Source organism: Fusarium graminearum, chromosome 2 (genome assembly GCF_000240135.3).
Source record: "Fusarium graminearum PH-1 chromosome 2, whole genome shotgun sequence".
NCBI lineage: Eukaryota > Fungi > Ascomycota > Sordariomycetes > Hypocreales > Nectriaceae > Fusarium > Fusarium graminearum.
In genome coordinates, this window is record NC_026475.1 from 7,320,234 (window position 1) to 7,347,542 (window position 27,309).

Genomic DNA, 27,309 nt, shown 5'->3' on the forward strand with positions numbered 1-27,309 from the left:
AATTTCAGGCGTTGGAAAGTTGACGGTCAGCCGCAAATGAGATACGTTGGTAACGAGTGGCCAGTGATTCCATTGAATCCTACAGGGATTCTACATGAACGCCACCCAATGCTTGGCTTGGGTCATAGTCGTCTTTATTGTTCTGGGATAGGAATTCACCATCATCGAAATGGGGAACAGTTGGTTAGACTGGTACAGAGAGCTTTTGCCTCGATACTGAATACATTATTTATCACATGATAAGGCAATATCATATCGCTTCCCGTTACCACTTCCATATACTGTGTATCCCATATTTCCTTCATGTCCACTGGAATTCTTTCGCTTATGCGTTGTCCGTCTCTCCCTTGTTCTCTGCCGCTATTTGCGCAAGAACTTCCACAGACTCATCCTCACGACCAAGAGGAACAAATATGTGATCATGATAGAACCCGCTGACAGGGTTACACCCGATCCCCTTCGCCGCCAGCTTGGTGGCGATGACAGCCATGAAACCCACAGCTTCCAAGCTTGACGTAACGTCGAGACTGATCATCTTGCAAGGGAAGAAATACTCGATGTTGTGAGACTCTGCATATTCTTTGCTGACAATTGCTGTCACGCCCTCTGATTCTTTGAACAGCATCTGAGTCTCGGACAATGGTGGTAGTGTCGAAAGGTCCGTGAAAGTGGCAAAGACGTAGACGGTTGGTTGCAAGTTTGTGGTGAGAGTTGAGAGAAGCTTGCTCAGTGAGAGCTCGCCAGGATCTTTCGACATCAAAGACATGGTAAAGTATGATGCGATGAGGCTGATGATTAATCTTTGTGGTGTGTTTGGAGTTGTTGTAGGCGACAGATACAATGTGGATGATGGAACGAGAGGCGGATGGTCTTTAATTATAGGTCAGTGGATCATCAAGTCCACTAAAACAGCCCCATCACGTCAGTGGGAGGGCGCGCCGTAGTTTCAACCTGTGGAACTCCAAATATTCACACTCCATGCCAAACAAACTGCTTTCAGCCTCCGTGGCTGTGACCATGTATAGACCTTTTTATCGACTCCGTCTTCATACTCACCGTGCAGTTATTTATTCCACTCACTCCAAGTCGGAGCACTTCCTGAGAAAGGGAGATTATCCTTCCAGCTACATGGCAACCATCATTCAGTTGCTGATCAATTTTGCATCCCTACCCCGCATATAAACGACAATGAGGCTTCTCAACACCAAAACTCTAAAGCTCGAGGAGTTCCAGAGTCAGATCCCGACGTATGCGATTTTATCTCACACTTGGGGCGACGAGGAAGTCTCATTCGTCGATTGGCAAGACAACTTGTCCGATGTCAGAGATAAATCTGGTTTCGACAAGATACAAAAGTCTTGCCAACAAGCCCGCGTCGATGGTTACGATTATCTATGGTGCGATACGAACTGTATCGACAAGAGAAGCTCTGCAGAGCTCAGCGAGGCTATCAACTCCATGTTCAGCTGGTACAAGAACTCTGCAGTTTGTTATGCCTACCTTGCCGACGTAAGCCTAGGCGACCTGCCATCCTTTTCTTCCTCTCGCTGGTTTACTCGTGGATGGACGCTACAAGAGCTGCTGGCACCGAAGTCACTTATCTTTTTTGCAAAGGACTGGTCTATCTTTGGAACACGCGAGTCTCTATCCGACAAGATTTTCGAAATCACAAAGATAAAGAAAGATCGAACCGGAGACAATATCCATTATGTCAGCGTCAGCGAGCGTATGTCTTGGGTCTCGCACCGCGAAACAACAAGAGTAGAGGATATAGCATACTGTATGCTCGGTATCTTCGACATTAATATGCCCTTACTGTACGGCGAAGGGAGCAAGGCATTTATCCGACTTCAAGAAGAAATCATCCGCGTATCGAATGACCAGTCCATATTCTGTTGGGAATGGAATAAAGATTATGTTCCTGATGTCTGGCCAAGCATGTTATCGCCGTCACCCAAGACCTTTGAAAACGCTGGTTCATACTACAAACCACCTTGGGCCAACGATTCTTTGTCATACGCCACAGGCAATTCCGGGCTGTCGATAAGTCTCAAGCTACTGAATATTGCGTATACGAGAACCCTTTGGCCGACAACAGCCTATCGAAGCTTCGATTCAAAGGGCAATCGCTTCTTGGCTGTGCTCGATGTTGCATGCCATGACACCAAACAACATATCGGAATCGTTTTGCAGAAGCTACCCCTGTCCCGTCGCTACGCCAGATTCCCCTTTCCTCATCGTCCTACCCCTATCAACAGTGTTATTGGTACAGCTGTATCAAACTTATATATTGCTGGCCCCAGAGACCAACAGCTTCTGATGGCGCAGGCACCGATAACAAAAGACGGCCCAAAGTTTGGTGTATTTGTCTCTGTGAGCTGCCCCAATAACATCAGTGCCATCTCCACCAAACCTGAGGTAGATCCAGATCTTTGGACTCATGCTTTGCGTCCATATACTGACACTCTGTTTGGAGCCGTGTTCGTGGTGAAGCTTGTTGTGGATCTTCCATCAGGGCAGTCATCGACGGATTCAATCGCCGTCTTCTGCTTTGTCGGCGTAGACGATGCAACATCTATTAAGGAATCCGTTTGCCAAATTCTTGAGGTCCGAGGTACTTTTGGCGACAGATCTGGCGTCGATGAAAGTATTGCTTCCTATGAGACCAAAATGCGTGAATCTGTCCGAAGATCAGGGTTGCCTGGTGTGCTTCGCCCATCTCCTTCATCCCTCATGTCCATCTTCGATGAGGCCGTATGGCTGCACTGTGGGTCATGGATTCGTATATCGGATAGCTCCAGAGTTTGTTTAGCACACATCACCATCCCCATGGTTACACCGTTTCGCTTTCCTTCTAGGTGCAACCAGTTCCTTTGACGAGATAAGGAAAGTCAAATGCTACAGAGCTTGGAGTTTCATGTAGCACAACTGTACTATGTGTGTCTAATGGCTATTATGCGAGTGGCTATTAACACTGCATATAGCACTATCAGCGTCCAATACCGATACATAATGACACCCGTTCACTTCTTCTCCACCTCGGTTCATCTCATTACAGTAGAGTTTTGTCGTCGGACCGACATATCATCGAGTCCAACACATGACATCCCAGACTCTTAGTCCAAGCTTGAATCAACTGTCGGACCGACGGAACGCCCCCGTCGTTCAACCCATTTTTCGCCCCTCCGCCCCAGATCTTCTCCTTCTCCTTAACCCCAGATTTTCTTGGCTTTATCGTGTCGCAGCGAGTCTCGGTCCCCAGAATCATTAAATCTTCTCCCCAGATATCGGCTGTTTGTTACCCGAAAGTGTAACCGTTGCTATCAAACTTTTCCCCCGGACCGACGAAATACTTGGCAAGACTTGGGGAATGACGAATACTCTCCTGTTTTAGCTTCACTTCGGAGATGACCTGATTTGGTCGTCGCGTCGAGCCCATCCATAGGCTTCACATCAAGAGTTTACAAGCTCAGAGAAGACGGGAAGTTCTCTTGAACGTTGCATTTTATCCCGCGGGAGTTCAATCAGGCATAGTTCCTCTCATTTAGACCTGCTGGCCGTTGAAATTTCCCCTGCCTCCCAAACCTTAATCTCGGGCATGGATCGTGACGGAGAAAGCGCGTCGCTAGACTCCGTCTCGCCCTCCAACACTACAGCAATGGCGTCGGAAAAGCCACACCCAACAGTCAAACAGAAGGCCAGCGACGGGATGAAGGGACAGTCGCACCACGCTGAAGCCAGCGCCGCCACGGCGCTAGAGCATGAGCTGACGCTCCGAGATGCCCTGCGGCTGTACCCCAAAGCCATCTTCTTTTCGCTAGTCTTTTCCATGGCTATTATTATGGAAGGCTATGACATGGCTTTGATTGGTTCTTTCTACGGCTACGAATCGTACGTTCCCTGTCCCGGTTTGAAATGGCGTGGAAGTCTAACAATGAGCATGCAGATTCCGTAACAAATATGGCAATCAACCAAATCCCGATGGTGGAATGGTGATCTCGGCTGACTGGCAGACATACATCCAAGTCGGCGGCATGTGTGGCCAGATATTCGGTCTGTATCTCAATGGTTGGGTATCTGATGCCATCGGATACAAAAAGACCATGATTCTGGCCCAGATCATCATGATCGCTTTTACTTTCATTGTATTCTTTGCCAAGAATATTGAAATGATCCTCGCAGGTCAAATCCTCATGGGTATCCCGTGGGGCGTGTTTCAAACTTTGACACTTGCATACGCGTCTGATATTGCCCCGGTCGTTCTAAGACCCTATCTCACAGCTTACGTGAACCTCTGCTGGGTTATCGGGCAATTGATATCGGCTGGAGTCCTACGTGGACTTTTGAATCTCGACAACGAATGGTCTTACCGCGTTCCGTTTGCATTACAATGGATCTGGCCACCGTTTATTATCCTTGGTACGGTCTTTGCGCCGGAATCGCCTTGGTGGTTGGTGCGAATGGGCCGTCACGACGATGCTAAGCAAGCCATCCTTAAACTTGTCAGTCCTCGGCCAGATATCAAGTTTGATGCGGATGCTCAAGTGTCGATGATCCATGAGACAAATGAGCTTGAAAAGGCTACGTCTGCAGGCACAAACTATTGGCATTGCTTCATGAGGGCTGACTTGCGCCGCACTGAAATTGCCTCCATCACGTATGTTGCTCAAGCTATGTGCGGCAGTGTTTTGATGGGCTATTCTGTCCAATTTTATGAGCGAGCAGGGTTATCATCAAACAACGCGTTCACCCTCAACATTGTACAGTACTCTGTTGGAGCCATCGGAGTCATTCTGTCGTGGTTCCTCATGTCCAAATACGGACGTCGCGCCCTTTATATCGGAGGCACAAGCTGCCTATTCGTCATCCTCCTTGTCGTCGGTGGTCTTGGCTTTGCACCACAAAAGAGCTCTGGTCCGTCATGGGCTGTCGGCAGTCTACTAATTTTCTACACCTTCATATACGATCTGGCTGTCGGACCAGTCTGTTACACTATCGTCGCAGAGATTCCTTCGACGCGACTCAAAGCCAAGACTATTGTTCTCGCGCGTAATTTTAATAATATGGCAGGCCTGGTCAATAACACCTTGATGCCAAGGATGCTTGGTGTGCATGCATGGAACTGGGGTGCAAAAACAGGTCTCTTTTGGGCGGCCTTTTGCTTTCTTATCATGGTATGGGCGTATTTCCGATTGCCGGAACCTAAAGGCAGGACCTTTGGAGAATTGGATGTTTTGTTTGAGCACAGAGTGAGTGCACGGAAATTTGCAAAGGCGCACGTGGATCAATTTGGTCATAGCACTGGAGCAGTTGAAGTTGATGGGAACAGGTAGATATACGTTGTGTTATCACGAGAATGTCCTTGTACTGGTATCAATATGGAATTGTCATTATAAAGACGGAACCCGGCATCAAGTGTGAATAGTCTGCAGCTTCTCGTTCATGCATGCAGTCTCCAAAGGGTGAATTATTACACGTGCGGGTAAGATGATAGTGAGACCAGGCACGCTATCATCTCCCTGCATCTGCATCTGTATCTGCATCTGCACTGAACCAGCTGACACATAACTACGTAGTCTAGTCTATCCTCACCTATTGGTCTCTTATTCCAAGGGGAAATAATCGGTTATCTCCCCTACTGAAGCAGAAACTACAGTGGACACAGATAATGCGGGGGCTACTGGGACAGGGAACCTTGGGGTTCTGATCTCGGACCGTCGAGATTGTTTGGGGGCGTCATTAGCGTGAGTCTGGAAAAGATCAAACGGAAAAGAGGCGAAGAGACGATCTGCAGTTGCACATTACGGTGAAGGGATCCACCACTTGAAACCCTTCTCTGTCTGGTGATTGGCGTTGCATCTTCTTGGTTTATGTCGGTCCGACGACATCGCTAACGCCAGACGATCTTGGAGGGGTCTAGAGAGGTCGGGTCGGCTGAATTAACTACTTATTAGGCAAAACCCGTTCTCGACCGTTCTCTCCAACTGTGAGTTTCTTTGTCGTTTTATATCCGTTCGATTCCTCTAGATTTCCATCACCCCGCCTCAGTAACAATCGACCCAAAACGAATATCAGAACGACCAAGATTATCAGCACGGACAGTGACCATGACGGTGAAAAACACAACTCCTCGGCCAAGATTCCACCCTTCACCCACATATCATCTTAAAGCACCAAGAGGCTGGATCAACGACCCTTGTGCACCAGGCTACGATGCTTCCACTGGTACATATCACTTGTCATATCAATGTAAGTCGAAAACTCATCTCATTTCGCATCTCCCACTAACTTTGCTACTAGGGAACCCCAAATCCTGCGATTGGGGTGACATCACTTGGGGCCATCTCACAAGCAGAGACGGTTTGACATGGAAGCAAAACACACAAAATCCCGTTTTGGAACCCTCAGAATCATACGACAAGGAAGGCATTTTTACAGGTTGCTTTCACCCAACAGGTCTCCAAGGCGAGGAAGGCCAACTCACAGTCATCTACTCCTCCATCACACATCTCCCCATCCACTGGACTCTACCATACACTCGAAACTGCGCTGGACTCTCAGTAGCTACATCAAACGACGGAGGAAAGACGTGGCAAAAGAGCGAGCAGAACCCCATCCTGGACGGCGAACCTGAAGGTGTTACTGTCACAGGTTTCCGAGACCCTTTCTTGGCAGAATGGCCCGCTATGGACGAAATGCGTGGTGAGGTAAGCATGTACGGCTTCGTATCAGGAGGTATCGTCGACGGTGGGCCTACAGTGTTTCTATATGCTATCTCGCCGACCGACTTGACGCAGTGGACCTACCTCGGTCCTTTAGTCGACCTCCCCACCGGATATAGCCCCTCTGGTAAATGGGGCGGTGACTTTGGTGTTAATTGGGAATGCGTCAACTTTATGACCCTTCACAACGATTCAGAAGAGTGTCCGTTTATGCTCATGGGAACAGAAGGTGGAGTAAAGCCCGGGGCAAAGGAGGGTGCTGAGCAGTGGTCATTGTGGATGGGTGGATCTTTGGAGCAAACAAAGGAAGGGCCCAGACTCAAGCCAGAGTTTGACGGTATCCTCGACCACGGATGTTTATACGCCCCGAACTCGTATGAGCACCCTATCACCAAGAACAGAATCGTCTGGGGATGGTTGAAGGAGGACGATCTAACACTAGCACGCCGCGAGAACAAGGGATGGACAGGATACTTTTCTCTTCCTCGAGAGTTATTCTTGTACTCTGCCGACAACGTTACAAGATCGCTCACATCACCACTTAACGACCTTGGATTCATCAAGGCAACCGATAACGGAAGGGGGTCAAGTACGATTCAGACACTGGGTATCCGACCACTACCGAACTTGGAAGGTCTCCGACGGGAAAAGCCAGCATACTGGAAGAGCATTGACAGTACTACCGGTTTAGGTGGTCTCGTCAGCGCACACTCTGGATGTTGGGAGCTGGAAGCCACGATAAAGGTGTCACCAAACGATAAAAGCGCGGGCATCTGGATTCGACACAACAAAGACCTGACACAAGGCACAGCCATCTATTTCTCCCCTGAAAGCGAGGCTATCACAATCGACAAGAGCAAGTCGAACAATGAGGCCGATATTGAAAAGGCCCCAGCATCAGGACCCTTCACTCTCTTCTATTCCGACAGAAACGGATCAGAAGAGCTGGAGAAACTACACTTGCGCATTTTTTGCGATGGAGATGTGCTTGAGGTGTTTGCTAACGATCGGTTCGCTTTATCTACCATGGTTTACGCCGATACAAAGGATTGCACTGGCATTAGCTGGTTCGTCGAGGGCGAAGGCGCCAGTGAGAGTGTCTTTGAATCTGTCAAGCTATGGGAGAATATGAGAGAGGTGCTACAGGTGGATGAGCCTGTCGTCTATGAACGAAGTCAGCTTTAATGAATGACCACCATTCCTAGTGAGTGGAATAGAGAAATGGGACATATTTTTGTTATAGTTTTGAAGAGAAAAGCACTTCGTTTGGTTGATATTCCTTAAGAATGGAACAATCACTATCATAATAAACCGTCTCACAATCAAAGGTTGATCCTTGTCTTACCTGTCCTGTAATAGAACTTGGGATATGACGATACTGTCGAAGTTGGAAAGTAGATTACAAAAGGCACTGCTGTTGATGCCAGACCCAAGCAGGCAGTGTTAAACGTTATCAAGGTGGTGAAGTTGACAGTATTACCATAAACGGCAAGACGAGCACACTCCCCACAACCCTCATGGGATCGCTTCTTGAATTGGCAATTCACTGCGCATGAATCATAAATATTACCCCGCTATGAAATAGGTGACATTAGTCAAAGAGAACAAGATAGTCTTTGATTATAAATTCTTCATCTCGACCCTTGCCTGTTGAACATCAGCACGCATCGACACCTGTCCTCAGCATAACAATCATGAAAGTCATAGCAGTCGCTGGCGGAACCGGAAGTGTCGGAAGCACCATTGTCGATGGCCTTGTCGAGTATGGGAATCATAAAGTATTTGCACTTTCTAGAACGGTAATACCCCTCGAAACTCACGTTTCATTCTTTATGAGCTCATGAAGTTACCAGGAACGGCCTTCAACAGGCGCAGTGAACTACCTCAAGGTAGACTATAGCGATATCGATGCTACTACCAAAGCACTCGAGGAAGCCAACGTCAACACCGTCATCTGCGCCATCGCTGTTATTTCGCCTGAGTCAAACCAGGCCCAGAAGAACTTGATCCAAGCAGCTGCGCAGTCACGTCCCACCAAGCGATTTGTGATCAGTAGCTTCGATGCGCTCCACATGAAAGAGTACGCCATCGGTGATTCTCTTTCCAACTTCAACTAACTTTTAGCGCAGGGACGTTGAAATTGCTCCCTGGTGGGGATATACTTTCGAAGCGATTGACATGCTCGAAAAGACAAGTCTTGTGTACACCCGCATCGCCAATGGCTGGTTTCTCGATTACTACGGCATGCCCCACTGGAAAACCAATCTTGAGCCATGGCTAAATGTTCTCAACATGGAGTCAAAGTGGGCAGCCATTCCCGGCGATGGGGGTGTCCAAGCAAGCTTTGTCACCTCTCAAGACATGTCCAGATTCGTAGCTCGGCTAATGGACGCTGATAAATGGGATCAGATTAGCGCCATTCGAGGTGTAACACTTTCTTTGGATGAGCTACTACAAATGGCCGAGAAAGCTCGAGGCAAGTTGTTCACCACTGAGCTGGAATCATCTTATTAACGAACTTCTAGACGCCAAATTTGAGGTTGCGGTTGATAGTTTGGAAAAGCTGACATCGGGAAAGATTTCCTTCTTTCCGGATTATCCACCTATTGGAATGGGAGATGGGGATGAAGCGTTTTTCGCAACAATCCATTACCTAGCTGGCATTGGTCGCTATTTGGTACCGAGGGATCTCCCATTCTTGGACGATAAGTTCCCTAATTTAAAGGTTACCACGGCTTCTGAGGTCATGGAAAGTTCATGGAAGGGACCATGATGTGATATGCTAGTTACTAAAGTTTTCATTTAGTATCAACAATGAATTGCAAAGAGGATCACATCAACAGTTGTGCTAATCAAATTGGATTGCTCCTAAAACTAATACTTCTGAACAGAACCAATGATTACTGATGTATTTCATCCTATCAAGTTCTTCTCGGAAGCCTCCGGTCTCTTATCTGAGGAAGCCTTCTGCTCCTCCTTTCGTTGGCTATCGCCCAGCGACACACGTCTCCTAGCATCAACGTACATCATGTACTCCTCATATGTATGTGGCAGAACCTTGAGGTCCTTGGGAACAGAGAAGGTATAGTTGAATTGGCCAGTAGGCTTGGCGACTCCGTGCTCAACGTCGCGTACCTTGCTGTCAACTCGGACATGGACACGCGTCATGGGGTTCTTCTCATCCGGGAAGCCAGGTTCGGTGCCATCTTCCTCCAACAGAGGAGGATCAGTGTAAGCAACAGTGGCAGTCAGATACAAGACGCTTCCAACTGGGACGGGATTGCGAAATGTGCAGGGATCAGCACTGATGAAAGTAGGTCTTGCGTGAGCGAAACTGGCCGCGCAACAGAAGGCAAGCTCGAATGTCTGCTTTAAATGGAATCCACCAAAGATCATCGTCTGGTGTCTATTTCTATATTGCGGCTGCATGATAGCTGCTGTTGAAAGCTGCGTTTTCGACATGGCAACGACGTTGGGTGGTTGGCGAAGGGGGTTGTTCGGATCATGGTAGGCGAGCTGCCTCAGCCAGATTTGGTGGATCAGTGCAGACTCAGCATCATTAGGCTCGGTTTGCAGAAGCGAAGCTTTGGAGGTCTCTTTCTTGGACAGCGACTTTGCTTCTCCGGCCTTGAAAATCTTCTCTTCCTCCGCGTTGGTGGGCTCAAGCTTGGGAATGTTGACGGGCTTGCGCGTGTTGGGATCCAAGGCCACCATGGTAAAGGTACATGTGAGAAGGACGTCTTCGGGTTTGCTTGGCTCGCCTTCTTCTCGGGCCTTGGCGACTTTGCAAGTGATCTCAACACTACTTCGACCAGAGGCGTACGTAACTTGGCCGCTGTACTCGAGATCACAGATTTCGGTGAGGGGATGAGCTATTGTGATTCGATCCAGGGCGGCGGTGACTGTGGTGACACCTGGGCCAGTGTGCTTGTAGACAATGATGCCAGATAGGGCATCGAGGTCCATGAACAGTGTTCCAAGTCTATCGGAGCAATCAGTATTTTATCACAGTGGGTGCAGGGAAGAATTCCTACCTAATGTGACCGGACGAATTAACGTATGTATCAGACAGCCAAGGATCCTTTTTGAGAGGCAGAACGACGCGATGGTAGCTGTCGCTCATCTTCCTTGGGGTCAAATCGCGTTCTGTGGGAACATCATCGGAATTATGAGCCGGCTTTCCCTCCTGCTGTCGTTTGAAAGCCTCAATCCAAGGCAATGGCTGTCGCTTATCAGCCAGACCTTGGAATACGCCATCAGTTCGTGATGTGGCTGTGGTATGGAAGGGGTTGGCTCTGAGACAAGCCAATGCAGGGCTGACGGATCTGAGAGTATGTGGTCGCTTTAGCGAAGCCAATACGCTTCGTGCTTCTCTTCCTCTGGGCATCATGAATGAGTTGCTGATTGTAGTGAGGGCATGAATGAGGTTGAGAAATTGACGATGCGTGACGCAATGGCGCGTTTGGTGAAGCGGTGGAACCCGACAAGTCGCTGATAAGAAAGCGATAACAGATCTAAGAGTTCGAGGGAGAAGGGACAGAATTATCAAGGCAGTCTGTGCATCTTGACAGCAGCGGTTCTGCATCACTTATTTTGACGTCTCCTAGCATAGCCGAGCTAACCTGAACTTCAACGGACGAAACCGGCTCTACAATCCAGACGCTAGGAATTCGAGAGAAAATGCAAGAGAGAATAAGAATGTAATTACATCTGATCGTTCTGTTTATATATACAAATGATTGCTTAATTGCTACAGGTGCCGCCAAGTGTTGGTAAAAATTCGATGATTTGGTCGGAACATCATCACCAACCCAGTCAGGTCACCACCTCGAACGAACCTTTGTAGAGCAAAAATAAAGAATGGATTGAAGATGTGCCCAAATGTGCATATATTCGCGCATTATAACTATCCTGTCACGAATTTAAATCTCCAGCTTCGAAACTTGCAACCACTTTTCGTCAGACTCAGCAAGAGCCTTGGCTGCCATCTGAGCATAAGATATCGCACCAGGACCCAGGACAATCCTCAATGGTGGATCTTCAACCTCTGAAAGATGCTTGATAGCCTTCGCGATCTCGGACCCCTCGGACCAAGCCGACTTGTCTTCTCTAAACTTGATCATCTGACCGACAGTTTGCTGGTAAGGCTCGCTAATTGTGGCAGCGCTGGTAGCAGTATCGGCCCAGTCAGTTTTGATACCGCCTGGCTCGGCGACAGTGACTTTGATGCCGAAAGGAGCAACTTCTCGGGATAGGCCAGTCGAGAACCCAGCGACAGCCCATTTGGCACTTTGGTAAGCGACTATTCCAGGTGAGCCAACTCGGTCACCGATGGTCGAGACTTGGATGATGTGACCAGACTTTTGTTGGCGCATGATAGGCAACACTGCCTTTGTCACATTGACGACACCGAAAAAGTTGACGTTGACTTGGGAATGGAATGATTCAAAGGATGTGTCTTCGACAGAGGACATCTCGGCGTAGCCTGCATTGTTGACGACCACGTCGATGCGACCAAACTTGTCGACCGCCTCTCTAACTGTTTCGCTGGCTTGCTGGGCATTTGCAACATCTAGAGCTATCGCGAGAATCTTGTTGGGTCCATATCTGGTGACTAGGTCATCGAGCTGTGAGGGATTGCGGGCAGTTGCCACGACCATGTCTCCAGCAGCGAGAATCTGCTCGACTAATGCACGGCCAACGCCGCGGGAGGAGCCAGTGACGAACCAAACTCGAGCCATGTTGAAATGATTGGTCTGAAGTTGATAATTGTATTTCGATGAGGGTTTTCTCAAGTGAAGATGTATGAGATGCTTGTGACTACTGAGATGCCCTACGTGAAGAGGAACACCGTTTTATATAGTTTGGTATATGTCTTGCTACTGTATACAATCTAATCTCCTAACTCCATATGCCCGACTTGTACGATAACTAAGCATCAATAAAATGACTGTCTTCAAGATGGACAAATATTAAAGTGGCTGTGGGTTAAATGCAAGAGAACGGGTCTTTGTTAACTCCGGCAGCCAAATGGGAGAGTTCCACTGACGTGCATCAGGAACCACTGGAACTCCCCGCTAAAATATTGGGCTAATTTGGAGACAAAGCGTCGTATTTCCTGAACACAACGCACTTGTAAGACAAACAAGGTTTTGTAGTAAGCGGGAAGTGGTCACCGGCTTACGTCCGCTTCGGACTTACTGGAGTCGAGACGTTAGTATCGTAAAGAACAGTCTTTTTTGCCTGCAGCCTCGGTTCATTTTCGTTCTGATGATGATTGAACGAATTTTTCTGTAGTGTAACACTATTAAGGTCATTGGTTGTGCTTAGTCTTATCACCAGTTGTATGCAGCATGCAGCTTACTAGACAGACCATAGATCAACAATTCTCCCATGCGGCATTTCTTTCCGTCATGCACTCAACAACTTTGAACTAAGCCTTATTCTAACCTAAACAATTCAAAAACCTAGATCATCAACACTCTTGCTGCTGGGGGCCATGGCGCCACTCCAACCTACCGTGGATCCAGGTAAGTGAACTAGGCCGCAATCAACATCTACTGCAGAAGCCAATGAACAGACAGCGCAGCAGGACTACTACGACTTGACATCGCCCTCTAGAAGATTAGGTACTACAATTCCATCAACTATTGTCACATTACTTACATATTGTTATTCAGGTCGAGGCAGACACGCGGTTGTGGTTGAGTGTCGCGGTCGGAACGATCGAGTGTACGCTATGAAGCTCTTCAAAGAGGACAGTCGTGACAGGATAACCCGCGAGATTCGCATCCTGCGATTTTTGGGTTTCGGTCCAAACATAATACGGATTGTGGATATTGTGCAGGGAGAAGAGGTTTGTCTGTCAATATCCTCTAACTGAACTATGGCTAATCTCCTGGGTCTCCAGGGAGCCGACGTTGGTATAGTCCTCGAGTATGTCGAGAACATAGACTATCGGACCCTTTACCCTCGTTTCACCGACTCAGACATTCGCTACTACACAAGAGAGATTCTAAAAGCATTGGATTTTGCACATACCCTAGGTGTAATGCATCGCGATATAAGACCCCAAAACGTGGTCATCGACCATGCCAACAAAAAGGTAATAGCTCTTTCACTATTAAATGGCACTTGGATAATGATACAATGGGTAGCTACGACTTATAGGCTGGGGCTCAGCCGAATTCTGCAGCCCAGGGACCGAGCATGACTGCTGCGTAGGCCTCAACAAGCCACCCGAAATTCTTTTGGGCTATGAGCAATACGGCCGCGGTGTCGACATTTGGTGTCTGGGCAACATGCTAGCTTCGATGATTTTCAGGAAAGATCCCTTCTTCCACGGCAGCAGCCTCCTTGATCAATTAGTGAACATCGCCAAGGTTCTTGGAACAGAGAAACTCTATTCTTTGGCTGAAGATCTTGGCATTGAGATGGAACCGCGAGAGCTGGAAGCTCTAGGTCATCGGGAAGAGACGCCTTGGGGGACCTTTGTGGATAGTGCCAACGACCATTTGGCAACAGAGGAAGGCATAGATCTTGTCGACCGTCTACTTCGTTATGACCCAATTGTGAGGAGAAGCGAATTACTTGTTTTACCTGGCTATGCTGACTTGGAGGATTAGGAACGCCTTACCGCCGGTCAAGCTCTTCGTTACCCATACTACAGGAGTTTAGACTAATTATCTTGCCGGTCTTTGACTGGGATTATATGGCTGCACAGTCCATGTATGAGAACATGGGTTCACTGGACCATGGAACTCTTGTTGTAATACGGTATTGTTGACGCCGGCACCGTTTCTGTTCTGGAGACATGGTGCGAGGTTGGGGGAGAGGAGTCCATACGCAACTTTTGACATCTGATTTCACCTCATGGCCTTGTTTTGGAGAATGACAGTTACTGCTCTTGTAAGTAACTAATTTTCGATACCGGGAGTTCATTTGTAGCATAGCGTGTGATGCTTTTTTGTTGGTGGTCGATTCCTTTCCTACCTGTATTTAATGATGTCGCTTAACTCATCATTCGTTCCTTTTAGTAAAGTTATTTTATCCTGGCTCAACCTTGAAGTTATAACTCTGGTTTCTAGTGAGATGAGATGGGTCCCCCCTTGTAATACTGCTGCAGACACTACTCGCCTGCCTATGTACTGGTAAACGCCGCAATCGCATCCTCCAGAGCCTTGACAGTGTCATCAGGCTTACTCAACATTGGAGAATGGCTACTCATAATCTCGCGTACAACTAAGTCGGCTCCAGCCGTTTCCGCAGATTGTGCAAACATCTTCTGTACCTCAACTGGTAGATTCCTGTCCTCTCCAAGGATGATGTACCACACAGGCAGATCCTTCCATCCTGCATACGCGACTTCGTATCCGTCAGTCACAGACGTCAACGCCTGATTGGTGAGCTTTCCCACCCAGTACTTTGCTTCCTCCTCGGGGAGGTCGTGGTAAAACATTTCGATTGGATCGAGTTGAAGCGGCATCGTATTATTTTCGTAGTCGGCAGCCCATAATGGCGGAGGCTTGCCACCGATAGCTTCCAAGAAGGAGATTCCCGGAGCGGCAAAACCCGTTCCTATTAAGAAAAGACCGATGACATGGCCATTGCCTTTGTTGGATTCTGAATTCTTCTGCGATAAGCCCTTGATGGCACTAGCACCAACAGCGCCACCGTAGGAATGGGCCAAGACAACGACATCCTGTTCTTGAGCGGTTTCTGCCATGATGGCCTCACGAACGGCATTGACATCAGTGGAGAAGTTGACCGAGGTGCTTGTTGATTGTGTGGATGGAAGCGTGACCGGTATGCATTTAAAGTCTTGAGCTTCCATTGCTGATATGACTTTGCCCCAGTATTCGGTAGTATGCCATGCTCCGGGGACAAAGATAAGAGAGGGCTTGCGTGTCATGATTGCAATGTCGAGAGTTTATGATAGTAGTTAAAGAGGGTGAATGAAGATGGAGTCCGATATTGTCCAAAAAATTCATTGCACGGTCAGTATATATATGTGTATGCCAGATTTCGGGATGCAGTGTCCGTCTCGTCTATTTCGTTGAGAAGATCCTTGGCTGCGGACTTCGAGATAAATCTTCGCAATGACTATGTCAAACGTGCCCCGTTACTGGTGGCCTTCTCAATGCTTACTGGCCTCAACCCTGGGGACTGTTCCACTGGATCGTTAGAAGTCGGGTAGATGAACCATTTTAACAGCCCGAAATGTCAGTAAGCTTGACATTCGCCGGGTGTTACGAGAGGGACATGATGGCACAAGACTCGTCAAAAGAATAACATGATTGGTCAAAGCAGCGGAGTTTCGGTTTCATTCAGCTCGTTTACGCGTCTCAAACTGGTTAGCATCAATTGCTAGCCTACGAGCCGGCTGACAACCATTCCTATACCTGAAAGAACAACTTTGTTTCCGTTAGTGGAGACTTTACTGAATCAGTTGACACTAGCAGCGTATCAATCTCACATACTGGCTGTTCGGTAAGCTGTTAGTGCAATATCAATTCTGTCAAAATCCCAGCAAACTCCAACATCAAGCCTGTATCAACAAACAATCACTCCCGGAGTCATCTCCAAAACTTATCAACGCCTCAACCTTTACTTTGCCAAATCTCCTCTCTCATTTCACAAAACCTTCCGCGATCGTCTGTTACTCTATCCACAGTCATTAATCGCATCCGAGCTCCGAGAAAGTCATTCGGTATGAGTACAGCACCTACCAGGACTCGTCGACCCCACACGCGTAGCAAGACAGGGTGTCTGACGTGCCGAAAACGCCGTGTGCGTTGCGATGGCGGGAAACCTACCTGGTAAGTCGGACTTTGATTTCCTGATTTGACTGTTTAGTCGAGGTATGCAGACTCTGGTTGGTTGGCTTATGCTATGTGAGTAGCGCCCGATGTATCAGTGCAGGACGGGACTGTGAGTTTGCGGACGCCGAGCTACCGCTTCGTGATCGAAAGGCTGTCTTCCTGCCAGGGGAGCAAGCACCTTGGGTGATTGACTCGAGCAGTCCACCTATGACTCTAGTTGTCGATTCGCCCTTTGCCAAATCAGTTGAACCTTTTGACTGCTTGGGTCTTGACATGTCGTTGCGTTCAAGAGAGCTGCTTCATTATTGTAAGTGCGAGTCATGCTATACTTGAGCATTAGCACAACTAATAAGCTCAGTCCACCACAGCCATGACAGCTCTGATTTGATCTTGACCAAAGCCTCAAGAAACATGTACGTACCTCCACTCGTATAACCCAGCCAAATCTCACCCGTCTGTTTTGCAGTTTCACATCTGTTGCCCAACACCCAGACGCCCTCCGCGACACTCTCCTCGTGGCTGGTCTACACTATGCATGGACTGTCGGTGATCTTCAGACATACAAAGCCACATTTCTCTTTCACAAAGTGTCAACAATAGGCATCTTGAACAGATGGTTGCAGAATATTAATCAGCCGGGATTGATGACTTTTATCCGGCATGTCTCCATCCTTTGTTTCATCGAGGTATGACTTCCAATCATTGCACGCCCTCAAGCGTCATGATTTGCTGACTGCTGGCGGACTAAAGGCCTCGTACGGAAACGTTGGTGATACTGCAGCTCACATCAACGGATTAACCAACGCAGTCAATCTACTCAGTCCCCTCGACGATGACTTTGGCAACAGAAAAGGACTTGATGAAGAACTTGCCAATAGATATCTCCTGCTGTAAGTTTTATACAGAATATTCTTCTGTTCATTCCTAGCTGACTGGTCAGTACGCATTACGCCTACCAAGGCTTCAAGGCTCGAATACTGGGCAGTGATTCCCTGAAGACTATGTTCCAGAACAACACCGCTGAGTTTTCAACGTTTGTATCGCTCATTCATCGATGGAAAACACAAAATGTCGGGCATCTTGAGATGCGACTCAACGCTATGAAACTGTTGCCCTTCTTTTTCGCGATCCTTCCTTCGTCGACTCAATTTCACAACATCGATGCATCACCGTTGATGGAGCATCTGCAACACGTAACCACGTCGACACAAACAGCTAGCGAAGACCGTTACAAGTGTGATCCGAGCTGGGAGTGGATTGAGGGTTCAGAGTCGCGGTTGTTGTGTGCCACTATCAGTTCACACTTTTCATCTCTCTTTGAGGATGACATGTCCTCGTCTTCAGCTTCTATGAAGTACAGCATCTCGTGGTCTGGTATGTGTGCTACGTCGAGCTTGTACATGTATAGTGTCCTAGAGCTTTGGGAGGACGGCGAAGCCATGGAATCTGGTTTGCTACGTAGGTTTCTCTACATCATGAAGAGAGATCTCGAAGATACCCTAGGTAATCTCGGATCAGACGATGCTTCCAACTTTTGGTTCTGGAGAGCCTTTCTTGGCTTGTACAGCATCACGAAATACCAATCCCAGTCATACGAGCCAAAATTGGATGATCTGGCTGATGAATATCGTGGCTTTGTGGAGACATGGAAGAATATCACGGGATTAACACGTTGGGAGGATGTTCATCAACGATTGATCTCGGTAGCATGGCCTGATCGTCAGGGTCATAAACTGGAGCCGAGTGTGTGGGGAAGAGCAATTCAGTGTGAATCATCCAACCCATGGATTTATGCGGAGTAAGACGAGGATGCCGCATGTATGAATTGTCGCAGTCAAAACTCTACTCTTGAATGGAGAATCTTTATCGAATTACATTGACTAGTATGGATTTCATAGTCAGCAGTCTCTCTACCTTCACGCGAACCATGTTCCAGGTTTCAATTTGGACAGTTTCAATACCAGGCTTATCTGATGACTGAAACTGTCTGTATTGCCCTATCTATCGTGCGTGCAGTTGCTCTTTGTATCAATGTCAAGGTTACAGGGTACAAGTTACTGTTCGGCTACATAGGCGTGTCCAGTTGCCTTGCTCATGCCACGACATGCCAAGTATCTGCACAGGTTTTCAACTCGGGAATAACCAATCAAAACAAAACTCAGTGAGGAGTTGTCGAGACAAGGGCTCGTCAGATTTTGATTATGCCGCTAAACAGCCAATTAGATCTTACCGGACCAGGTCCGTGTTCCAAAAGTTCCAATATTTCGGAGCTTCTGCTCCAGACCCATGTTCGAGCACTCGTTGATGCCACCCACCATCTCGTCAACTCGTGAGAATAATCACAGCAGACAGTCAATTCGAATGTTGTTCTCAACAAGTTGAGTATACTGAGGCCAGGTTTATTGATATTGCATGTTTAAGAGAAACCATGTCCTAAATCGCTGTGTTGGTTCAATTCAGTCGGATCATTGAGTGTTGTCGGGAACATCATCAAAAGAGCTATTTAAACAAATCTGTCAGTCCATACCCTCACGTGTTTACCGGTGCAGGAGCTCTTGTAATGATATGATATAATCGGATCATGAAGTTATCGGGGATCTTGGCGACTGATAAGAGAGTAAAACGTGAGGTTTCGTTCACTAGCAAATCCCCAGACATCATCACCACCACATACAATTTACTCTACCGAGCATGCACTCCGCAAAAGCGATTCCACTAGAGAACTGAGAGCCATTTAAGGGTCCAAAACCTTCACTGCTTTCCAGGGGAAAACTTGCAACTGCGTCATTTTGTTCAAGGCAGAGAGTGCGGGTCGCAGTAAGGGTCCAGGGTCTTTTTTGCACTTTGCCGGCAGGTTTACATCATACCTGTGTCATTACGGGTCTTTCTAGAAGATTGAGAAAGGATCCGATTCTCAAAAAGTCAGGCAATTGTTGTGATCGAACGTTCCATGACCTTTTTCCCTCCTGGAAACCCCCAAAATCAGTGTGTACAGACAAGATGAACAAGCCCAGTCAAAACTATTTCATTATAGCAAGATCGGCGACCCAGCACGACGTGGGTAGTCTCTTATTTGCTCTTGCATAACTGTGCACTCACGTGATTATAGGATCGGCTAAGCTATGAAGACTCTGAGCAATTTGGCGAGCCACTTCACGATGTCCCGCTGTTCCAGACAACGGCCATCCCATCGACCCTGATTGCAAAGCCTGATGGTCGAGATACATATGATGTTCAACTTCACTTCCAATCACGTACAGAATTGCATTCTCTAAAGCCTCCCAGCTTGCCCATCAAACCGTCTCGGCCAAGTCTGAAGAGGAATCACATCAGCCGTTCGTGCTTTAGCGAGCAATCTGTCTCCAGCAGGGAGACTGTATACTCGCGCCACGCGAAATCAGAGCCAGCCAAGGCGTCTGGCAAAGGCCGATCATGCACGGTTTGCAATAAAACAGATACTCCCAGATGGCGTGACGGACCTGGAGGACGTCGAACCCTCTGCAACGTTTGTGGTTTGATCTATGTGAAGAGGCAGTCGAAAGGCAAATCTCCGATACTCCCTGGAGGATACAGTCGTGGTACCCGCGAAATCATGTCCGACGACTCCTCACGACAATCATAACTTGAATCGCAATGGCTACTCAAGTTCAACGCAAACCCTGACCATGGGTCGATCAACAAACAAACGCCCGCACCAGCTTTTGACCTACCGAGGCATAGATAGATATGGTTCATCGTATGCTGATCTTGAGTCATGAGCTTACATGAAGGTGTCGGGACGGAAATCTTTTTCTTATCATTTTGCAGCGTTACAGGGTTACTACATGGGACAGATATTCGCGGCGCAATTATTGGGGGTCATAACATCAGGAGTAATCAGCATCAGAATCTCATGAATTGGTTCATTTTACATATCTCGAAATATCGAACATCATTCAAAAAACCACGTCGTTAACGTAACACGGTTTCAGCTGCAATCCTCCAGGTTTTCGAACTGATACGATGGGTCTTTTATCTTGCAGCCGCCAATTGTGAAAACAATAGCTCAACAACAAGTGCTTGGCGTTGCTGATTTTCACTAAGACGACGAAGTTCATCTGAGGTAGCAGTCTTCAAAGACCCATCACGGTTTGAAACAACGGATGTAGTCCGCTGTGGAGGATGTGTCTAAGAGCTTGGGCCGGTTGAACTAGAGGAACGATGTGGGCGAATTGACGTCGTGGAACAGGCACAACAAGCTAGCAAACACACCAAGTGGGAGGACGAGTCCGACGCTTTGGAAAGCTAATTAATTTTGGCGGCGGTAGTTTCTTCCCTTCATGGTTACTGTGTTGACTATGATACAGCCAGTGGTTGGATGCCATGGCTCAACCCCTCATCAACTGACAACAAGTCTTGGTTCTCTTCGACATGAAATGCCGAGTCGACAGGCTGGCAAGTTTGCCTTGAACACACAGTGTCACATAATAGTACGCAGAAGAGGCGAAAAAATTAAAATAAGAGGGTCGCACATTTCTGACAAGGTTATGCGTTGCATTTCTGTCTTCCGCCAGGCCGAAAGGGGTGGAAAGCACTGTGTTACACATGGGAAAACTCAGCTATAGGTAGACACTTGCGCCAATGAGCTGCGAGCCCTGCCAAGGGCGTGAGGAGTTGTGGCTTACGCGTCGTTAATGAGGGCTGCAGCAGTCACAGTCAGGTGCAATGCTTTCTGGGCGACCAGGCGATAAGGCGATATTATACGAGAGACAGGCTGGCACGGCACAGGAACGGCCTTTTCTAGGTATGCAAGGAGCCTGGAACAGCTATCTTTATCATGCCAGGGTTGCTGCGAGGGACGGGCCTGAGCGTACATGAAACTCACAAATGTCTTGGAGCCAAAAAAAAAGAAATAAGAGGCTCAACAAGGGAGCGAGGTGATTGCGAGAGACTGTTGAGAGCAGCTTATCTATGAGTGTGGTTGGGCAAATGATGAGTTTCACGTAGTGGCTGTGGTGAAAACTCAAAACTCGAGGGAGAAAGAATAGGATTGTGGGAAAAAAGGCATCGGATGTCTGGATGTCCGTGTAGAAACGCCATGCCATGGCCATGCCGGTTACCCCATCTAAACAACAATCAATCAACCAATGCAAAGCCCATCAGCAACCAAAGCTCACGCGGCAGCTTTACTCCGGATGCCGCGAATGGACCCTTAATCAGGGTCCCTGCAGGTTTGCACCCAATAACGTAGTGATCGTCAAGGGTAGCCTGGGGCGAGATTGGCTTCTCTCATCACGCTTTAGCACCAAAACAAGCCCTACTCCTACTGCAGTGTACAGTAAGCGGGAGAACCAAAGAAAAAAGAGGGGTGGGAGGGGGTATTAGAAGCGCTCGATCCCAGGGTCCTCCCTTTGGTTCTGAAGATCACAGTTCCCCCATATGTCCCTCTTCATTATTATGAATGCCATGATGAAACAACCGCAATCCCTCACCAAGACGAGCAATCCCGCTTTGATCCGCAGAAGACGCGAGCGCAGTCACCCTCACGCTCACCCCTATCACGTCGATGTTGACACTCTGGAGTCGAGCATTTTTCCGCCCCGAAGATGTAATTTCGCCCGGAGAGCCCCCGGTTCCAGCCATCGAGTAAGATTGCCCCGCATCTTTATTCATCCGTTTGACAAAAAGTGACTAATCCCGTCTTAGATCCGACACAACATTCAGGATGTCCAACAAACAGGATTGCCACTCTGCGATGTTGTCTTGTTCCAGAATGCAGGCATTCCGAGCCCCTTGGCCTGTAAGCCTGCGAGTCTCAGTCTCTCACAATTAAAGGCGGGTTCGCGCGCCCCATCTTCGCATTCACCAGCCACTCCAGCGTGTTCCATCAGATCGCGTTCTGCCAGGGCGGGTATGAAGGATGCATATGAAGCGCGGACGTGGCGAAACAGACTCAGAAGACATTCCGTAAGATCCAATCCAGTCCCGGCTAGACCAAAGACATATTTACTAATCCGCAACAGAGATCTCCCAGAACACTCGAGTCAAGTCCATGTTGCACGTCCTGCTTCACAAAAGAAACTCCCAAGTGGCGCCAAGGTCCCTTTGGATCACACACCTTGTGCAACGTATGCGGCCTCCTCTACGCCAAACGTGAAGCCCGAGTGCGATCCGTCATGGTTCAAGGGGAACTTGACAGACTCTCTCACCTCTTTTAAGTCAATGCGACTGCGACCACTGTTACGATCACGGCTTTGTGTCCTTTTTCTTTTTGCTTTTGTTTTTCTGTTGAATCGTGATTCCCCGGTAATTGGTCTTTGTTTTTTTTGGGTTTACGTGAGTGATGAGGCGAATGGTTTCTATACCCCGGCGCAGTTTTAGGGACGGTATTTTGTGAAAAATTCCTCGGCTGGCTGGCTGCCCAAGTTTTATTGTCAAAATGGCGTTTTTGGGCAAAAGATAATGATCATTTTGGATTTATTAGTGCAGATACCTCATCCACGGTTATGAATAGGATGTGCAATTTTCGTTGTTTTACACTTGTCTTTTTCGCACACGTACATACTAGAAACACTTTAGATAGTACTTCAATTCGGTGTGAGGTGATAAATATCTATTGAGTTTAATCTTATACCATTTTTATCGGATATAACCCTCCATCTGTCCTGTCAGAGTTCAGTAAACCTGTTGTTTGTATCAGACGGGTATCTATTGTGTCACCGTATGTTCACTACCTACTAACAAACAGTGCAGGTTCGGGGTAGCTTCATCAGTGAGTTTGATGAGTAATCACCAAGTCAAGTGTAAGATTGCCAATTAGCCAGTGGGAAATAGCACGGACTTTGTGGTCTCAACGCCACGAAAATTTAGCATATCATGAAGATTTTCATCACGATTTTTTCTCAACAACAGAACATTGAAACCAGGAGTTTTCGCTGCAGAAAGAATCTCGCTACTACTCCTATTTATGTTTAGTCTTGTCTCTGAGTGACAATGATATGGCACCGTCGATAAAACACGAAGGAAGAGCGGAAGGACCTATTTATTACTATTATTCTCCAGTGCATGTCTGTGTCTCTATGGACAAGAACAAGACATCGATCGTTCAGTACCAGGATTCGAAGTCGTGATCTGGAAAAAGGTTATACAATGGGGGTCCGTACGGCCCGACTGGGAGACAGCCTCCACTTTGAAGCACGCAATTTGACTTTGACATGTCGTAAATTCTGCAGCCATAGCATAGAAAGTACTGTCAAAGGCTTTTTAGTGGATGGAAAACATAGTTGATTTGTATGTAGCCCTGTCGAATATGACACTTCCCCAGCTCTTCAGTCCGGAGAAGAGCGAGGAAAGCTTAATATGCAAAAGTAAAACCACACTCTACGTATCCATACATGGATGGATCGTGCACACTATCGACCGAATGCTGGATACTTTTACCTAACGACTCAAGCTCATAGAGCTCCATTCTAGCCAGGCCCGACCGATTATTCGCCAGTTGACCCAGGCAATGGGGAAAAATTGATCGCAAACCTGGTCGAAAGTTTTTTTTTCCTTTGCAGGATCCATTTCGAGCCAAAACGCGATTCAATTCAACGGTGTCGTGATCAGCAAGGATCCACGGTACTTATAGCAGCGATCGCCATTGTCGCCGGAAACTGGATGTAGAATCTGTGCAACTACACTTAGTCTCGCAAATATGGATGAACCTTCCGAAAAGAGAGTGGCAGAGGACGAGATCAATAGCGCCGAGAGACAAGATGATGGAATTTCCCTAAAGGACGACACGGTACTCACCAAGGCGCAACTTCTTGGTGCCACACCAGACGAGGTTATTGAAGCTGAGGAGCATGGACGCACACTTGATTTGGAGGAAGCGAAGAAGGTGAGAAGCACGAAAACACTTCGTTGTTTATATTTTGACATTCCACCAGCTCGCCGAAACCCTTGTCTACTTCCATGAACATGACCCAAACTTCAGTTCCGAGTCCGTTATTCGCCTTCAATCATTCCTCGCCAACGAGGAACTTTTCCAAAACCCTGAAAAGAATGAGGAAGCCATCTCAGACATCAAGACCGAAATTTCACTTCTCACAATCAACTCGCCTTACCCAGAAGTGCGAGCTGTCGTGAGCAACAAAGATGACCCTTCTACGCCAGCTGGAACTATCCGCGCCTGGACTATCGGTCTACTGTTCGTTGTCTTGCAGAGTTTTGTAAACCAGCTATTCTCGGTTCGACAACCGAGTATCCGTCTGCAAGCTCCTGTCATCCAACTCCTTTCGTATCCTCTTGGCAAGGCTTGGGAGAAATGGCTGCCAGTGGGCGAGTTCACTTTGTTCGGTTCTCAGGTCCAGCTGAACCCCGGAAAGTTCAACCAGAAAGAGCACATGCTCATATCGATCATGGCCAACGTGTCGACGAGTTTGCCTCACTCACGATACATCATCTTCACCAGTTGGTTGAAGAAGTATTTTGATCTACCTTTCGCAGCCGACTTTGGTTTCCAGATTTGCCTTTCGGTAAGATAGCTTCTCGAATGCATCAGGCTCTGGCTAATAGAAACAGCTATCTATGAACTTGTTGGGATTCGGTCTGGCGGGTCTGGTTCGTCGATTCCTGGTTTACCCGTCATTCTGCATCTGGCCTCGATCGTTGGCAACCGTTGCCCTCAACCAGAGTCTTCACAACGGTAGGCCCAATATCCGTTCGCTTTTTATTTACTCTTCGCTAACTATATCAAAGAATCTGGAAATTCTAGCGTTCTAGGACCTTTTAAAAAAATCTACAGCATGACTCGATACCGCTTCTTCATGCTCTCGTTCGCCGCCATGTTCGTATGGTTCTGGTTCCCAGATCTCATTGTTTCTGCATTGTCGCTTTTCAACTGGCTCGCCTGGATATCACCAAACAACTTCAACCTTGCAGCCATCACTGGTGTCAGTAAGGGACTGGGCTTCAACCCTTTACCGACCTTCGACTGGAACATCGCCACTTATTATATCGACCCGCTACTGGTTCCATTCCATGTCACTTTTAACATGTTTTTAGGTGCCGTTCTGGGAGGAATCACCATTATCGCGATGTACTGGAACAACACATATAACACGGGGTACCTGCCTATCAACACAAACACCATGTTCGACAACACGGGCGCCAAGTACAACGTTTCTTCCATTTTGGATGATCGTGGATTGCTCGATGTGGAAAAGTATCAAGCTTACAGTCAGGTCCATATCGCTGCTTCGTCTGTCACTTATTAGTAAGTTTGGCAACTTCTGTTCCCAACAAAAGCTAACAAGACGCAGCATCTACTTCTTTGCCGTATACAGCGCGGTCATCTCATATGCCGCCATCTACCACTGGAACGATATCAAGCTGGGATTTGTTTCCTTGTATCAAAGCTTCAAAAAGGACAGCAAGGTCAACCAGTTCAAGGATGTTCATACTAAACTCATGGAGAAATACCGCGAAGTCCCTGAGTGGTGGTACATGATTCTCAACGTGAGTGCTCAATCTACATACCAAGAATCTGCAGCTAACACCACTGGAGATTGTTGGAGTCGCTTTCGGTGTTGCATCCGTCGCAGCCTGGCCTACCAACACGAGTGTCGGCACCGTATTCTTTGGTCTTGCTCTCGCCGTTATCTTCACTGTACCCACTGGAATCATCTTTGCTACTACTGGTATCGAGGTTGAGTTCAACGTCCTCGCGGAGTTCATCGGAGGCGCATGGCAACCAGGAAATGCCTTGGCGGTGAGTGTTTGCTGTTCCAAAGATTCGCATACGTTTTCTGACCAGATTCCAGATGAACTTCTTCAAAGGTTTCGGATACGTGACTGTAGCTCACGCTCTTGACTTTGCCAATGACTTGAAGTTGGGACATTATCTTAAGATCCCTCAGCGCCAGACTTTTTGGTGCCAAACCGTCGCAAGTAAGTTGCCAGAAGCTGGACCTGCAGACATGAACTAACTAGTACAACAGCTATCGTTTCGGCCGTCGTGTGCACGGGCGTCATGAACTTCCAGATCCGCAACATCCCTGATATCTGCGAGAGTGGCCAGAAAGACCGATTCACCTGCCCCGGTGTCGAATCTTACTTCACAGCAGCCGTACTCTTCGGATCTCTTGCACCACAGCGCGTGTTTGGCCAAGGTGGCATGTACACTGCTCTTCTCGCAGCATTTCCTGTTGGCTTGGCGTTCCCCGTGTTGTACTATTATGCTACACGAAACCTGCCCAAGACGCATTTCCTCACGAAGCTGCATCCCGTTGTCCTCTTCAGTGGCGGCCACATCTGGTCGCCCTACAACCTTGCTTACGTCTGGCCGGCTGTTATACCTGGTTGGATCTCGTGGGTCATTGTTCGCAAGAGATATCTTGCATTCTGGGCAAAGTACAATTACGTACTGTCGGCGGCGTGGCAGACAGGAATTGCGCTTTCTGCTGTTGTGATATTCTTCGCGGTTAGCTATCATGGTGCTTCGGTTAATTGGATTGGAAACCATGCTGACAGCGGCTGTGAGGCCAATGCTTGCACGAGGCTAAAGCTTCCTGAAGGGGAGATATTTGGGCCACAACCTGGAACGTTTCCATAGATGTCTGTTGGGGAGTCATGATGCGATACGATTTAGGGTATCTCTCGAGTAGAGTCTTTGCTATATAGCACGTAATCAATTTATTGTTCAATTGTCTATGACTACACTCTAGGTTACGATCCATGAGGAAACATAGATGTTCAACCTGTCAAGCTTCTGATGATGCCGAGGGTGAACTCAGCACCCA

At 47.8% G+C, this 27,309-nt stretch overlaps 13 protein-coding genes across 13 annotated transcripts; 9 read left to right on the forward strand and 4 right to left on the reverse strand.

Annotated features, from left to right (window-relative positions):
- Positions 1 to 325: 325 nt before the first annotated feature.
- Positions 326 to 757, reverse strand: FGSG_03290 (uncharacterized protein; the record flags this gene model as incomplete). The annotated part of the gene is made up of 1 exon (XM_011324155.1): positions 326 to 757. One exon carries the CDS (start codon positions 755 to 757, stop codon positions 326 to 328), a length of 432 nt encoding a protein of 143 aa, XP_011322457.1.
- A 431-nt stretch (positions 758 to 1,188) lies between these two features.
- On the forward strand, positions 1,189 to 2,877 carry FGSG_12470 (uncharacterized protein; the record flags this gene model as incomplete). Its single annotated transcript, XM_011324156.1, has 1 exon — positions 1,189 to 2,877. The coding sequence occupies one exon, from the start codon at positions 1,189 to 1,191 to the stop codon at positions 2,875 to 2,877; it is 1,689 nt and encodes a 562-aa protein (XP_011322458.1).
- Positions 2,878 to 3,598: 721 nt separating this feature from the next.
- On the forward strand, positions 3,599 to 5,333 carry FGSG_12471 (uncharacterized protein; the record flags this gene model as incomplete). The annotated part of the gene is made up of 2 exons (XM_011324157.1): positions 3,599 to 3,891; positions 3,947 to 5,333. The coding sequence occupies 2 exons, from the start codon at positions 3,599 to 3,601 to the stop codon at positions 5,331 to 5,333; spliced, it is 1,680 nt and encodes a 559-aa protein (XP_011322459.1).
- Positions 5,334 to 6,107: 774 nt separating this feature from the next.
- FGSG_03288 (uncharacterized protein) lies at positions 6,108 to 7,907 on the forward strand (the record flags this gene model as incomplete). The annotated part of the gene is made up of 2 exons (XM_011324158.1): positions 6,108 to 6,249; positions 6,301 to 7,907. 2 exons carry the CDS (start codon positions 6,108 to 6,110, stop codon positions 7,905 to 7,907), a joined length of 1,749 nt encoding a protein of 582 aa, XP_011322460.1.
- Positions 7,908 to 8,416: 509 nt separating this feature from the next.
- FGSG_03287 (uncharacterized protein) lies at positions 8,417 to 9,236 on the forward strand (the record flags this gene model as incomplete). Its single annotated transcript, XM_011324159.1, has 3 exons — positions 8,417 to 8,500; positions 8,576 to 8,802; positions 8,852 to 9,236. 3 exons carry the CDS (start codon positions 8,417 to 8,419, stop codon positions 9,234 to 9,236), a joined length of 696 nt encoding a protein of 231 aa, XP_011322461.1.
- A 399-nt stretch (positions 9,237 to 9,635) lies between these two features.
- On the reverse strand, positions 9,636 to 11,112 carry FGSG_03286 (uncharacterized protein; the record flags this gene model as incomplete). The annotated part of the gene is made up of 2 exons (XM_011324160.1): positions 9,636 to 10,704; positions 10,793 to 11,112. 2 exons carry the CDS (start codon positions 11,110 to 11,112, stop codon positions 9,636 to 9,638), a joined length of 1,389 nt encoding a protein of 462 aa, XP_011322462.1.
- Positions 11,113 to 11,644: 532 nt separating this feature from the next.
- On the reverse strand, positions 11,645 to 12,463 carry FGSG_03285 (uncharacterized protein; the record flags this gene model as incomplete). The annotated part of the gene is made up of 1 exon (XM_011324161.1): positions 11,645 to 12,463. The coding sequence occupies one exon, from the start codon at positions 12,461 to 12,463 to the stop codon at positions 11,645 to 11,647; it is 819 nt and encodes a 272-aa protein (XP_011322463.1).
- A 758-nt stretch (positions 12,464 to 13,221) lies between these two features.
- FGSG_03284 (uncharacterized protein) lies at positions 13,222 to 14,347 on the forward strand (the record flags this gene model as incomplete). The annotated part of the gene is made up of 4 exons (XM_011324162.1): positions 13,222 to 13,252; positions 13,403 to 13,578; positions 13,633 to 13,827; positions 13,880 to 14,347. The coding sequence occupies 4 exons, from the start codon at positions 13,222 to 13,224 to the stop codon at positions 14,345 to 14,347; spliced, it is 870 nt and encodes a 289-aa protein (XP_011322464.1).
- A 515-nt stretch (positions 14,348 to 14,862) lies between these two features.
- On the reverse strand, positions 14,863 to 15,633 carry FGSG_03283 (uncharacterized protein; the record flags this gene model as incomplete). The annotated part of the gene is made up of 1 exon (XM_011324163.1): positions 14,863 to 15,633. One exon carries the CDS (start codon positions 15,631 to 15,633, stop codon positions 14,863 to 14,865), a length of 771 nt encoding a protein of 256 aa, XP_011322465.1.
- Positions 15,634 to 16,521: 888 nt separating this feature from the next.
- Positions 16,522 to 18,345, forward strand: FGSG_03282 (uncharacterized protein; the record flags this gene model as incomplete). Its single annotated transcript, XM_011324164.1, has 7 exons — positions 16,522 to 16,540; positions 16,591 to 16,615; positions 16,912 to 16,956; positions 17,010 to 17,229; positions 17,294 to 17,433; positions 17,484 to 17,917; positions 17,960 to 18,345. 7 exons carry the CDS (start codon positions 16,522 to 16,524, stop codon positions 18,343 to 18,345), a joined length of 1,269 nt encoding a protein of 422 aa, XP_011322466.1.
- Positions 18,346 to 19,493: 1,148 nt separating this feature from the next.
- On the forward strand, positions 19,494 to 20,450 carry FGSG_03281 (uncharacterized protein). The gene is made up of 2 exons (XM_011324165.1): positions 19,494 to 19,600; positions 19,653 to 20,450. Exons 1-2 carry the CDS (start codon positions 19,544 to 19,546, stop codon positions 20,163 to 20,165), a joined length of 570 nt encoding a protein of 189 aa, XP_011322467.1. The 5' UTR covers positions 19,494 to 19,543; the 3' UTR covers positions 20,166 to 20,450.
- A 1,511-nt stretch (positions 20,451 to 21,961) lies between these two features.
- Positions 21,962 to 22,903, forward strand: FGSG_12472 (uncharacterized protein; the record flags this gene model as incomplete). Its single annotated transcript, XM_011324166.1, has 2 exons — positions 21,962 to 22,168; positions 22,229 to 22,903. 2 exons carry the CDS (start codon positions 21,962 to 21,964, stop codon positions 22,901 to 22,903), a joined length of 882 nt encoding a protein of 293 aa, XP_011322468.1.
- A 1,318-nt stretch (positions 22,904 to 24,221) lies between these two features.
- Positions 24,222 to 27,122, forward strand: FGSG_03279 (uncharacterized protein; the record flags this gene model as incomplete). The annotated part of the gene is made up of 8 exons (XM_011324167.1): positions 24,222 to 24,407; positions 24,457 to 25,044; positions 25,091 to 25,214; positions 25,268 to 25,784; positions 25,855 to 26,026; positions 26,061 to 26,279; positions 26,332 to 26,458; positions 26,509 to 27,122. The coding sequence occupies 8 exons, from the start codon at positions 24,222 to 24,224 to the stop codon at positions 27,120 to 27,122; spliced, it is 2,547 nt and encodes an 848-aa protein (XP_011322469.1).
- Between the last annotated feature and the right edge of the window lie 187 nt (positions 27,123 to 27,309).

Coding starts and splice junctions, on each gene's coding strand:
- FGSG_03281 (XM_011324165.1), top strand. CDS start 19,544: ATGAACAAGCCCAGTCAAAACTATTTCATTATAGCAAGATCGGCGACC. Junction 19,601..19,652: donor GATCGGCGACCCAGCACGAC/GTGGGTAGTCTC, acceptor ACGTGATTATAG/GATCGGCTAAGCTATGAAGA.